Source organism: Perissodus microlepis, chromosome 3 (genome assembly GCF_051167445.1).
Source record: "Perissodus microlepis isolate ML-2025 ecotype Zambia chromosome 3, ASM5116744v1, whole genome shotgun sequence".
NCBI classification, from domain to species: domain Eukaryota; kingdom Metazoa; phylum Chordata; class Actinopteri; order Cichliformes; family Cichlidae; genus Perissodus; species Perissodus microlepis.
In genome coordinates, this window is record NC_140463.1 from 6,147,501 (window position 1) to 6,161,066 (window position 13,566).

General features: G+C 42.3%; 1 protein-coding gene across 1 annotated transcript; it reads left to right on the forward strand.

Moving 5' to 3' along the window:
* Positions 1-7,846: 7,846 nt before the first annotated feature.
* LOC146389593 (putative C-type lectin domain family 20 member A) lies at positions 7,847-9,230 on the forward strand (the record flags this gene model as incomplete). The annotated part of the gene is made up of 4 exons (XM_084909281.1): positions 7,847-8,240; positions 8,335-8,679; positions 8,765-8,853; positions 8,933-9,230. Coding segments are annotated over 4 exons (954 nt in total), but the record flags the coding sequence as incomplete, so codon positions are not given.
* Between the last annotated feature and the right edge of the window lie 4,336 nt (positions 9,231-13,566).

Consider the following 13,566-nt stretch of genomic DNA (forward strand, 5'->3'; position numbering starts at 1 on the left):
TTATTAATTTTATTTTAAGCGTTGAAAAAAAACTGTCTTGTCTGTTGTGAATTAGGAACTGTGTTCACAGGCAGAGGTTTTTGCTTAGAAAGTGACTGTGCTCTCATTTTCAAAGACTTCCCAGGCAGGGCGCCTCATACAAATCTTGGCAAAAAACCACAGAAAACTACAGCAAAAAATCCCCAACAAAACAAGCCCAAATGTCCAGTAAAATGACAGCTTTTTGTAGAGTTGCATCACACTCACTGACTCTCTCTTCCCTCAAACAACTTTCAGCTTTGTGGTTCTGCTGTGACCAAAACGACCCTAATCTTACTGAAAAGTGCAGAGTCGCTTATTTCAGTAACCTTTGGAATTTTTACAGAGGAGTTACAGATGCTTAAAAACAGTTGTACAACACCTGTCTAAGGCCAGCAACAGGTTAGAATTTAGAATGGAGAACCAGTTTCAGCAAAACAACGTCGGCGAAGTCTGGAGAGGCCTCAGAACCATCTCAGGCCACAAACATGAGAATTCTTTGCCTGGGAGGGATGTGAGGTGGGCAAATGAACTGAATCATTTCTTCAACAGATTTGATTCATCCATGAGGGTGGGTGGCCTCAGCTATCTTTTATGGTCTGGTCTGCTGGGGTGGCAACATCTCAGCCGGGGACAGAAAGAGACTGAACAGGCTGATCCGAAGGGCCAGCTCTGTTCTAGGATGCCCTCTGGACCCAGTGGAGGTGGTGAGTGACAGGAGAATGGTGGCTAAGCTGTCATCCCTGTTGGACAACATCTCCCACCCCATGCAGGAGACTCTGACAGCACTGAGCAGCTCCTTCAGTGGCTGCGGCACCCACGATGTGGGACGGAGAGATTTTGCAGGTCTTGAAGCATGGAAACAAATGACGAGCACAGACTCAACAATCCTTCCCCACTTGATTCTACTAACAACTGCGCCTGTTCCTAGAACCACGCCTGAGCTAATTTGCTTTTTTTTTTTTAAACTTATTAACAGCTTGATTTTCCTAATGGTTTGCATGTTGGTGAAGCAGAATCATTTTAGCGTAACCTTGCGTGTGTTTCTTTAAGCATCGAGGCACACCATTTACAGAATTCCTGGTTTTTAAAAAGCACAGGTATGGTCATATGGCCAAAAATACCATAATATTTAGCTGCATGTAGTTGTTTTTTGTAAATAAACGTCTTTGAAACATGAGCATTATAAATGCCTTGAAACAAGTTAAATAAAAGTTTAACACTTTGATGCCACTCCAAAAATGTTTGATGACTGTATAGAAAAAATCTGTTGCCTCACAGGTTCTGTAGAACATATCTGCAAGTCCACTTGCTACCTTTTTGTAAATTACAAATAGGACCACTTGAAGACATTTACATAAACAGTATTCAGTTTGAAGCATTAAATTGAAACATTTTCATGCTCAACAATTTTTCGTAAGATCTCCAATTAGAGAAGCTAAGGGGATAATCAATAAACTGGTCAGACCTCAGAACATACAATAATAGTTTAGATAAAAGTGTGTTTCTACAGAGGGGTCACTCCCTTCTGGTTTCCTCATTTGACAGTAAAATATATGAAAAGAACAAACAAAGACTTTCTTAAAAGTCGGCTTCAGTCAACAGAGAAAAGGATAAGCTGTCAGGTAAGTTATGCATCATTAATTCTGAACTTATATTGTTGTATATGTTTATATTCTAAACGTTATTCTAAAACTTAAAAATGATGATTTAACCCATTATTTAAAGACACAATAGATTTGAAATATTAAAAAGTAGGGTAAAAAAAGGATATAGTTATTTTGGATACTAAGCAACTTATTAGACTGGAGATAAGACACGTTACACGATAAAGATGGGTGATAGTACTTATTACTTAAATATTTAAAAAGTATTGAATATAATTATTTTGGATATGCATATAAACTATATACTTAGCGACTTATTAGAGTGGAGATAAGAAACCTTAAATGATAAACGCCTTTGATGATAATTAGAGAACAAAAATAATCATAATAACTATATTTGTTATACAGAAGCAAAGAATGGAAGAAACCTGTTTACTGCTCATCCTGCTGCTCTCAGGTCAGTAATATTAATATCTTAACATAGCCTATAAACACACTGAGTGTCATGAAACGATGTTCTCACAGATACAGGACCGAGAAGCAGACTTAACACGAATGACAGTAAACTATATACAGAGTTTATTTATCTTTTACGAGAAAAACAAAACAACTTTGAAAATGAAAACAAAATTTAGGCTAGAGATAACTGGAGCTAATATGAAGGGGAGTGCCAAGAGAAGCCGAGATCGGGAGGTTGACATTGATGAAAATCAAATGCCTCCGCTTGGATGGGCCGATTCGGTTTATCCTTTTAGTGAGTATCTGCTTCTTCTTTAAACTGCAGCCAAATGCTGCTTCATTTACGGGTATCAGTCATATTTATGTGTTTTTGTGATACTCTTCCTCACCGCTGTCTAACATCTCACTCATTGACTGAGGGGTAGTGATGTGCAGAGCGATCCTGAAATATTGATACTGCCATTACCAGCAGTATCAATTCCCATATGAAAATATCAATATCCAATTTGATTAAACAGGTAAATACTGTGGCAACACAACAAACCTTGTTAAAAAAAAGTGAGGAACCGGCTCTCACTCGATGGGAGTCGACTCTTCTGATTCACTATAAAGCATCGGCTTTTGCCGATGGGTGATAGCTTTTCTGTGTCACACCAGCTATTCCAACAGCAGCACAGCTCCCTCTGCCTCTCCACACACTGGCCGTTGCATTCCCTCACCACGTACTGCACACCAACCTGCACCAACGCCGCCCTTCTGCGTCTCCACGCACGCTCCTTAAATCACCACCGGTTGTCACCTCTCAGGTGTGTCAAATTAGTAAACAGGAAGGCCGGAGTCTCCCCGGGACAATTTAACAGATATAACCAAAACATGCAATGCAAAAAAACAAATGAAACACTCCACATAGAAACACAGCAAAACACAGAAAACAAGCAAAGCAAAACAACTTCAAAACAAAATGTGTCCTTCCCCGGATGACATCTACATCCCGAAAAAGTTCAGAGACCTCATCCTGGATTACTACGCCAACTTCCACCTGAGAGTCTCTTCCGGATCAGCAACCTCCAACTGGCATAAGCTCGAAAAGAGGATCATGACTAAATGCATGATCTCGCCCATCCTCTTCGCTCTTGCCATGAACATGTTGGTTAAATCTGCAGAAGTTCAGTGTAGGGGGCCACTCACCAAGTCTGGAGTCAGACAGCCACCCATCCAAGCCTTAATGGATGACCTAACGGTGACAACTAAATCTGTCCCAGGTTGCAGGTGGATCCTAAAGGGTCTTGAGGAGATGATTTCTTGGGCTCGCATGAGCTTCAAACCCACTAAGTTGAGGTCCCTTGTGCTGAAGAAAGGGAAGGTTACTGATAAGTATTGCTTCTCACAGGGCACCATCAAGATACCATCACTTACTGATGCCCCCGTGAAGAGCTTAGGTAAGGTTTTTAACTATAGCCTGAAAGATGTAGCCTCCATACAAGCAACTAACGAAGACCTGGAGACCTGGCTTGCTGTGGTGGACAAATCTGGCCTTCCCAGCGAGTTTAAGGCCTGTCTTTGACACAGAATCCTCCCTTGGATTCTGTGGCCCCTCTTAGTCTATAAACTCCCTATCTGAACAGTGGAATGCTTTGGGATGAGGATCAGCAGGTTTCTGCGCAGGTGGTTGGGACTGCCACGAAGCCTGACCAGCATCACTCTGTATGGTCATAACATCACGCTGAAGCTCTCCTTCAGCAGCCTAAGTGAGGAGTTCATGGTGAGTCGGTTCAGGGAGCTGCTACAATATCGGGAGTCCAGCAAACCCTCAGGGATGCCCTGGCTGGAATCGAGGTCAGGACTGGGCGGAAGAGGAGAGTTGCTGAGGCTGTAGACATCGCAGTGTCAAAGGCTAGGGCAAAGGCTGGTGGTGGTCACAGTGGCTCAGGGAAGAGCGGGCTTAGGTAGCAGTAAAACACCTAACTATGACAAGGCTCAGAGGAAATATCGGCAGTTGCTGATCCTTGAGGAGGTGTGAGCAGGAGCTGAGGAGAAGCGAACAAGTCAAATGTTGCAATTGCGGCAGAAGGGTGCTTGGTCAAGATAGGAGCAAGCTATAGGGCACAAGGTCACATGAAGTGAGCTGTGGAAAGCTGAACCCTGTCAGACACAATTCATTGTGAATGCTTGTGAGTTCACATAGGCCACCACACTGTGTGTAGTTAGAACCTTCAGTGGGTGTCCTCTCACTATGTGAGCCACTTTCCGAATTATTTTTGCTACCCCCGCCGCATGCTGTGTGCATGTAGGGTGTCACTTCTCCATGTTATCAAGACCAATGCTAATGTACATCAGCACTTGTCTCCCTCCCGCTTGTTTCTGAAACAATACTCCATTCACCACCCCATCTAAAAAGAAGTCTGAGTGATAGTCAGGGATTGCTAGATCCGCTGCACGAGCCAGAGCTTGTTTAAGCTCAATAAACTGCATGTCAGCTTCAGTGGTCCAGTTCAAGTTAGCTGTGAGATCTCTCATGCCATGTTCTTTCACCAAATCCCTCAAGGGCTTGGTTTTCCCCACATAATCAGGAATGTAGTGTCAGCTGTAACCTGTAAGACCAAGAAATGACAACATTCCTTTCCCTGTTCGTGGCTGTGGGTGGGACAAAATAGTTTCTCTCTGGGATGCCAACATGCCCACCGTCCGCATTGCCACCACACAACCCCCTTCTGGCTGTTCTCACCATCGGGCCTAAATCTTTTGCTTGATGGCCGACATGTCTTGCCAGCAACACGTGTGGAACTGCTTCATCCCCCATTCTATACCAGCTCATTCGGTCTTCAGGAAGCGCCACAAACGCTGCCACTCCAGCCGTGCCAACATAAATATCCTGAGAGTTAAGCTCCCAAGTTTGAACTCGCGGTCATAAAACAGGGTCACGTGGTAGGGGTATTGCAGGGATGAGTAAACAGACATGGACATTATCCAGGGGCGCCAGAGTTGGTATTGTGCCAAAATTCCGTCTGATGTGGTCAGCCTCGCCCAGTAGATCTGTGCTATGCTGCCCTGTTCAACTCTCAACACAGGATAGAGGGCGGGGGCCTGGTAGGGAGGTGGGGGGGGTGGGGGGGGGGGCAGTGGGGGATGAAGTGGGGGATGTTACAGTGGAAGCGGTTTGCTTGACTCCTCCTTTGGCTCCTTCATCCAGTGCTCCATCCCCTGGCATGTCAATGCCCACCCCGTCACACGGGCTCTCTCCTCCTCCAGCCCTTTTAACTGTTTTTTCAGCCTCCATTTCTCCCAAGTTGAGGCCTTTCCCATCTGTTTGCGAATGTCATGCTCTTTCTCCTGGTGCTTCTGTGCTGCTCCCAGGAGCACCTTTGCTAGTGAACCTCATAACTCACCTTTCACTCCTTCTTGGTCACACAGCTCTTTAATCTCCTTTGCCATAGCTACAATCTCCACGTTTTTCTCTGGCGCCTTCTCAGGTCGCGTGACCTTCAGCACCCTCACCAGCTCCTCTCTCTGCTTCTCAAAAGTTTTCCACTCTCCCTGCATTTCCCCTTTCTCCACGTCAACCTTAAAACCTGACATGTTTCACCCGACTACTTACCTCTCACTGTTTTTTCTTTTCTTTTTACACGACAGAGTATTGTACCCAATTACGCCCGTCTATCTCTATGTGGCTCCAAATTGCCCTCTTTTCCTCTTTCTTATTTAATTTTACACACTCGTCAGGGGACAGCCACAAAGCAATCGACAATTTCTACCACTGAAGCGAGTAATTCAACCTTTTTGACTAATATACAACTCAACCTTTGATTTCAAAATGTGTCTTGTTCTAGTCCAGAAACACACACAGAAACCTCTGGGCTCAACTTACAGTTTCTTGCCACAAAAGCCAGTCATAGACAAAGTTAAATGTGGAAGGTAATGTGGGCTGCAACTCTAGTCTCAACGTAGAATGTTTTTAGTTTCTTGCTAGAGCCAGTTCCTATGACACTGGAATTCAGCCTCAACTTATGATGTTAGTATCTCGTGCCAAAAACCAGACACAGACAAAATTTAATGTGAAAATGCGTGTAACTCAGCGAACAGACTAATTTAGAATTTCCAATATGCACATTTGGTATTTATAATACAATACACTGTGCTAACCTTTTCATATTTGGACCGGTCCTCTGCTCGCATCACAATCTCACCACAGGCCAAATCTGCCCTCCTCAGCACGCCAAAGATCCGGGTCACGGCACCAAATTGTTAAATCCTCCCAATTCTTTTAATCCTTGGGCTGAAGGAGGGTTACTCAAACTCGTATAGCCTCTGATGGCCCCCACCTAGTCGTAAAAACCCAAACATCCACATACTTTCTAACTCTCAGTGAGCCTGAGCTATGACCTTGGCTCCCTGTTTTTCTACTTCCAACAAAGGTGGGGGCGGAGCTCCTGTGGAATGTGCTTTGTGCTCTCTGCACACAGTATTCTCTTCTTAACTCAGCAGTATGAAATGTCATGAAACAGTGTAATTCATTCACAGTAAATCAACAGTGTAGGATAATACAAACCTATCTAATAAATCTAATGATTTTCACATTATTTTTAATTCAGAAGTATAATGCAAACTAAAACTACATACTGATTATACTCTCTATAATAAGAGGTATGGTGTAGCTTACAGCAGTATCATGATTCACTCATTTCGATTACAGGCATAGGATAACATATGATAGCATAATAATCTCACATGATCCAGGTCGTATACAACGTGCTACCAAGTTCATCTAACCTCTTCACATGGGGGAAGGTGGAGACACCAGGTTGCCTTCTCTGCCAGAAAGAAGGAACCTTGGTGCACATTCTAAGCTGCTGCCCAAAAGTCCTGTGCGAAGGGCAATATCGCTGGCGACATGACCAGGTCCTGAAGGCCATAGCGTATTCTATCTGAAGCGGGATCAGTCATAGCAGGAGCCTCTGCCCAGTTAAGAACACAATTGCTTTTTATTAAAGCTTGGGAGAAGCCAGCAGTAGCAGTTCCAAACACATCGCCTGGCCTGCTGGCAACGGCACACGATTGGGAACTAAGAGCTGATCTGGCAAAACAGTTAAAGTTCCCCCAAAGCAGTAGCCAAGACAACACTGAGGCCAGACATCGTTCTTACTTCAGTTGTCTCCAAGCAGGTAATTCTTTTGGAGCTTACTGTGCATTGGGAAGACCGTATGGAGGAAGTTATTGAGAGAAAGAGGGCAAAGTATTCTGAGCTAGAGAAGAATAGATCCCAACCCATCAAAATGGGATCTTGAGGATTCACAGGCCAGTGTGCCAAAAATGTTGTAATACATGTATTATTAGATTTACTATATTAGTTGTACGTGGTTGCACTACACATCCTTGTTGCAGTTTGACTGTAGAGAAGAGAAAAAGAAATTTTAAAATATAACTCACTCACCAGCAGGACTTTCTTTTATGTGTTATCATTCCCTCCATTTAGACTCAAAGAACTTTGATGTTTGAAGCCACATAGTGATGTCAAACTTCCCCCAAATGTCTTGAACCAAATGTTATACAAACTAAAAGGAGAGAAATCTTTTTAAAAATATAACATGTAGAATTAAAATACCAGAAAATTATTAGTATTATGAAAAAAATATATATATACTTAGACTTTGTTACTTCTAACCTCTTGATAGCCTCCATATAGTGTGACTATTTCAATAGTTAAACATTTTCAGTATTTTCAGTTATTCATCTAACGGCCCACCTTCAACAATAAAAACATTTTATTTTTCTCAGGAGGACTTTCCACTCTTCCTCCCCACTCCAGAGAATACCACTTTGTGAACCAGCTGAAGACCTGGACTGAAGCTCAGAGTTACTGCAGAGAACACTTCACTGACTTGGTCACCATCTACAACAGTGACATCAACCAACTTCTATTCTCAATGTCACCAAGGATTAGTAATGGGGCTTGGATACGGCTCTATAGTGATCGTTACAGCTGGAAGTGGTCCATGGAGGGAAAACTTTTTTATGTTGGCAGTACACATGAATTTCTGATCTGGGCTAACGGCCAACCAGACTGTGCTAAAGCAAAGGAATACTGTGTGGCTCTTCAGGGACAAACACAGATGAATGATAGACCCTGTGGAGATTCTTACCCTTTCCTGTGTTACAATGGTGGGAAAAATATTTGTTACCATAGTTATCCCTACAATTTAATGAGAATTATAATGTGTGCCTCAAAATGAATCCTTTGTTGAACCTTTCACAGCTAGCAGTACAAGTTACATCTTAGTGAAGGAGAGCCGCTCCTGGTCAGCGGCTCAGTCGTACTGCAGGACATACCACGCAGACCTGACCACTATAAGAAGCAAAGAGGAGAAATCCAACATCACGCTCACTTTGAATGGATCAGGGGTTCAGTATGTGTGGATTGGTCTCTATAGGGATCCCTGGGCCTCCTGGTCTGACAACACAACCTCCACATTTACTAACTGGATCTCTGGTCAGCCTGATAACCCAAATTCGGTTGAGTACTGTGGAGCAATGAATTTAATGTCAGGGAAATGGGATGATGGCAACTGTGGCAGCAAAATCTCTTTTTTCTGTTTCACAGGTGAGGTCCAGAATGCAAACACTGTAAGATCCTGTCATCATGTAAAACACTAATATTTGTGTTTTTATATGTGGTTCATTTTTAGCAGTGACAAAGCAAACAGTGCTGAAAATGAAGCTTCAGTCAGAGGCAGACATGCACAGCACAGAGATCCAGCAGCAGGTTTCACAGCAGGTCAGCAGTTCAGTCACACAAACTTGATACAAGTTCAAACTATGCTTCATGTTTTTCATCATCTGCACATTTTGTCCAGCTGTCAGGCCTCATGCTGTCAGAAGGACTGACAGACTTCAGGATTTGTTGGAGGAAAGTCCAGAGTTACCATGACAACCAGTCAAAGAAGCAGGATGTGGACGGTGGCTGCAAAATTGAAGTCTGACTGGACTGAACCACTTCATGTGTAAAGTTAATAACATGCTGTGCTGAGCTGTCTCATCCTTTAAATCATTTAACATTTCAGAGTGTAAAGTTTCACCAACAGCTCATTTGTTCAGCTGCAGTTGTAGTTTGGTAGAACTTCTTTAATCAGAGGTCCACTCACTAGTTTTCCTGATAGGCTCTAGTCTCTTGATTTGTTTTGCTGCGTCTCTATCAACACTTTAGACACTGTCCTTCTGTGGACGTCACTGCACAGGCTTTGTCTGTGTGCAGTTTATTAGGATCCATAGTTCTGTTTCATCTGACAGCAACCTCTGCTGACTTACACAAATGATGGAGAAGAAAGTGAAGAGAGCCAGAGATCTGCTTGAGGAGATCAGGGAGGACAGCAAAACATTTTACTGTTTATGTCCTGTTTCTACTTCTACTGTTTAATAACTGTAACAGCCATGAATTCAGTTAAATTCAATTCAATTCAATTTTACTTATATAGCACCAAAATAAGTCACCTCAAGGTGCTTTATATTGTAAGGTAGACCCTACACTAATAAATTCAGAGAAAAAAACAACAACAATCATATGACCCCCTATGAGCAAGCACTTTGGCGACAGTGGGAAGCAAAAACTCCCTTTTAACAGGAAGAAACCTCCGGTAGAACCAGGCTCAGGGAGGGGCGGGGCCATAGTAAGAACTGCAGGTGGTGGGTAAAGTTTGTGCTGGTGTTGCCATAGTTACTGTTGTGATCTTAGTTTTGACGTGTATTTTCACCTGTGTTGACATGTTTGTCTACTTTTTGTTTTTGTAGCTTTCAGCTTTCTTCATGATATATTTGAAAGGGTTTTAACGTGTTCTGTTGTTTCATTCATGTTTTTGTGTGTTACAAATAATACACAGCTATTTGGGTTGAAAACGATAAATCCATGTAGACAGGTATAGAAAAAGTAATATAAAATGAGAGAGATAAATTAAAATAGTAAGTAAACAGAACGGTCGAACCATTATTTATTGCCTTTTTGAGATTAATTTCTTATTTAATAATATAATTTGACTTCAACAAATTTATATTTTGCCAATATTGACATCTTTGTTTGTTTCATTAGCTTAGCTAGAGTGAACCCATGAAAATAATTTAATTTTATTTATTTGAACTTAATTTGTGGTGTAGGTAATTTGATTGTGCTTTTCTGTTAATAAATGAATGAGTCATTTGTGTGTTTTGACACTGAGTGATAAATCAGGTGAAATTGCTACAAATCCATGAAAGTAAAGCTAGTTTGACACTGAAGTTTTTTTTGTTTCTTTAGTTTTGTATCCGTCTGTGTAAGTTTGAGGTCCATGTCAAAATCACAGGCATTCAAATGTAAAGGGCCTTAAGTTATATGTTAGTAATGAGAATATTCATGAGTTTTGCGCTTATGCTTTATAGTAGAGTTTTGTTTAATAGATCACTTTTCACCAATGGTAGTAAAAGTTCCAATCTCAGCGTCCCTGCTCAGACATGATTTACTTATTTACACCCAGGAGAAAGACCTGGGTGTAATTAGCTAACTTGTACTACTTGTTAAGTTACTTTGATGTTACTCTGTAAAATGATCTGAAACACGCTGTCTCATAATAAAAACCTGAGGCTACAGCCCTACACACCAACAAATCCCTCTCCTAATGAGGACACATGTGATCTTTCTCTGTTAGGTATGAACACAAAGCAAAGAAGGTGTGGCTGGAGTGTATCCCAGCTACCATGGGGCGAGATGCATGGTACACACTGGAAAGGGCGCCATCCCGTCATTGGTTTAACACGGGGTGTCGAACTCCAGGCCTCGGGGGCCAGTGTCCTGCAGGTTTTAGATAACACCCTGGGTCAACACACCTGAATCAAATGATTAGTTCATTCTTCTTCTTCTTCTTCAGTCAAGTTTAACGGCAGCTTGCATCCAAAACTGTTGCATTACTGCCATCTCCTGGCTGTTAACCGTCCGTCACTCCTGAACCCTCAGATCCTCTTGATGAGACCAGTACTTCTCAAAAAACGAAAAACCACCTGTTACGGTCGCTGACCTCTAGTGGCTCTCCCTCTGTGGAAGAGTTTTTTTTTTCCTTTTTCTTGTGTTGCAGGTCTGCCTCATGAGCCACAGCTGAGGTGTGTTCCAGCTCGTCAGCCACGGCATATAGTCTGCCATCCTAAACTGCCACACCCCTGCCACTTCCCCCATTTTTTGCCAGAGCTGTGAGCTATAGTGTTTTGGGCAGCAGGCCTTAGTGTGTGTGTGAGAACTTGAACTCTGTGAAACTTTGGTTTTTTTTCTTTTATTGTAAGCAAAGGTGTGCCCTTACTGTGTTACTTAGTTCATCGTTGTGGAAGCAGGTAGGGGTTTTCTGCCATTTTTGTTTCAACTGTTTTCTCCTGTTTTTGGTTAGACAGGGAGCTCAGCCATTGTATTTTGTTTTGGTTAGTCAGTACTTGGTTTGATTTCTAGCTAAAGGGGGTGTTTTGTTTGTTGTTTTGGCCTTGGAGACCCTGAAGAAAAGAGCTTCCCTGTGTTTATTTTTACTGTAGTAGTTTTGGGCAATAAATCATGTTTAATGACATCTATTCTCCAGTAGTTCATGTGTTCTCTTTCACTTTGTGTTACCCCTCACCCCAGTCAACACTTCGCTTTTAAGTGGGGCGTAACACCACCACTTTCCCTTCACCATGACTTAACTTTTTAACCACTTGTTCAAATGTAAGTTCCCTTCCACCACTCATTTCACCCCACATCACCCTCCTGTGACTTACATACTTCCTACAACTAAGGAGTACATGCTCAACCGTCTCCATATCAGTGCACCCATCACACAACCCAGTCAGATGTTTCCCTATCCGAAAAAGAGTACCATTTAAAAAGCAGTGGCCCGTTCGTATTCGACTGATAACAACCTCCTCACGTCTCTGCAATCCGCTGCTACTCTTAGCTTCTATTGTGTTTTGCACCCTATATAAATGTCTCCCTTTTGTTTCATTATCCCATGCCATTTGCCACAAGTTCCGACTTTCTGCCCAAACTACACTTTTCCCTTCAGATTTTGACAATGGTAACTGTACATCTATGTCGACTCTTTTAACAGCTGCTTTGGCCAACCTATCTGCGCTTTCATTACCCAAGATACCCACATGAGCCGGAGTCCACATTATTACTACATGTTTATTTTGGTCAGACAGTCTATGATGAGCAAAAAGAATGTCATACAGAATTTGCTGATGGGTAGTTGTGTAACCCTGTTCAATACTTAATAATGCGGACAATGAATCACTGCATATCAGTACTTTTGAGACCCTGCTGTCCTCCACCCATTCTAGAGCCAGCAGTATGGCAAACAATTCAACTGCATATACACCCAGACGGGTTGATGTTCTTTTCGCAATCTTGATATTCAACACGGGAATTACCACTGCTACACCAGTTGCTTCTGTCTTAGGATCTTTTGACCCATCTGTATACACCTGTAAAAAGTCACTGTATTTGTTGTCCAATCTGTTATAGAATTTTTGACAAATATCTGTGGTCACTTTCCGCTTTCCAGTGTCCGTTAAAGAGCTGTCCACGACAAGACACTTCAATGTCCATATGGGACGTAAAGGCCACAACACTGTCCGATTAAAGACTATGTCAGACACTTTAAAAGTTCTGGCACTATCATCTCCAACCCACCCAAAACTATTTTTAAAAACCTTCCCTCTTTCCCAACAAGCCCCTAACACTTTCTTAACAGGATGGGTGTCGGCATGACCTTTCAAATTTATCCAATAATTAACCAACAGCTGTTGCCTTCTAATACACAGCGGCATTTCTCCCGATTCCACCTGTAGAGCACATATTGGCGTTGTTTTAACTGCCCCCAAGCAGAGTCTCAGTGCTCGTGCTTGAATTACATCCAGCTTCTTCAAGGAAGTCTTAGCCGCTGATCCATATACCACACACCCATAATCCAATCTTTATTCGAATCAACGCGACATAAATACTCTTAAGTGCAGCAAAATTAGCACCCCATGACAGTCCCGCTAAACACCTCAAAATATTAAGAACCTTTTTACTATTCCCCACAACGTGCTCTACGTGATGTTTCCAAGTCAATCTCTTGTCAAAAACCACACCCAAAAAACGAAAACAATCCACCCTTTCTAACTCTTTCCCATACAAGTACAACAGGTCATTACCCCCAATTTTCTTATTTGTGAAAAACATTACTTTAGTTTTCTCAACAGAAAATTTAAAACCCCAGTCTACACCCCACTGATTACTTCATTACCAGGCTTCTGCAGAACTTCAAGACATCTTGAGGCGGTTATTTACCTTTAAATCAGCTGTGTTGTATCGAGGACACATCTAAAACCTGCAGGACACCGGCCCTCTAGGCCTAGAGTTCGACACCGGTGGTTTAAAACATAAAGACGAACAAATATCCAGGTTTTAGGTTTAGAAAAGAACCGGTTCTGTTCCCTGTGAAATAACATAACTTAACTGGAA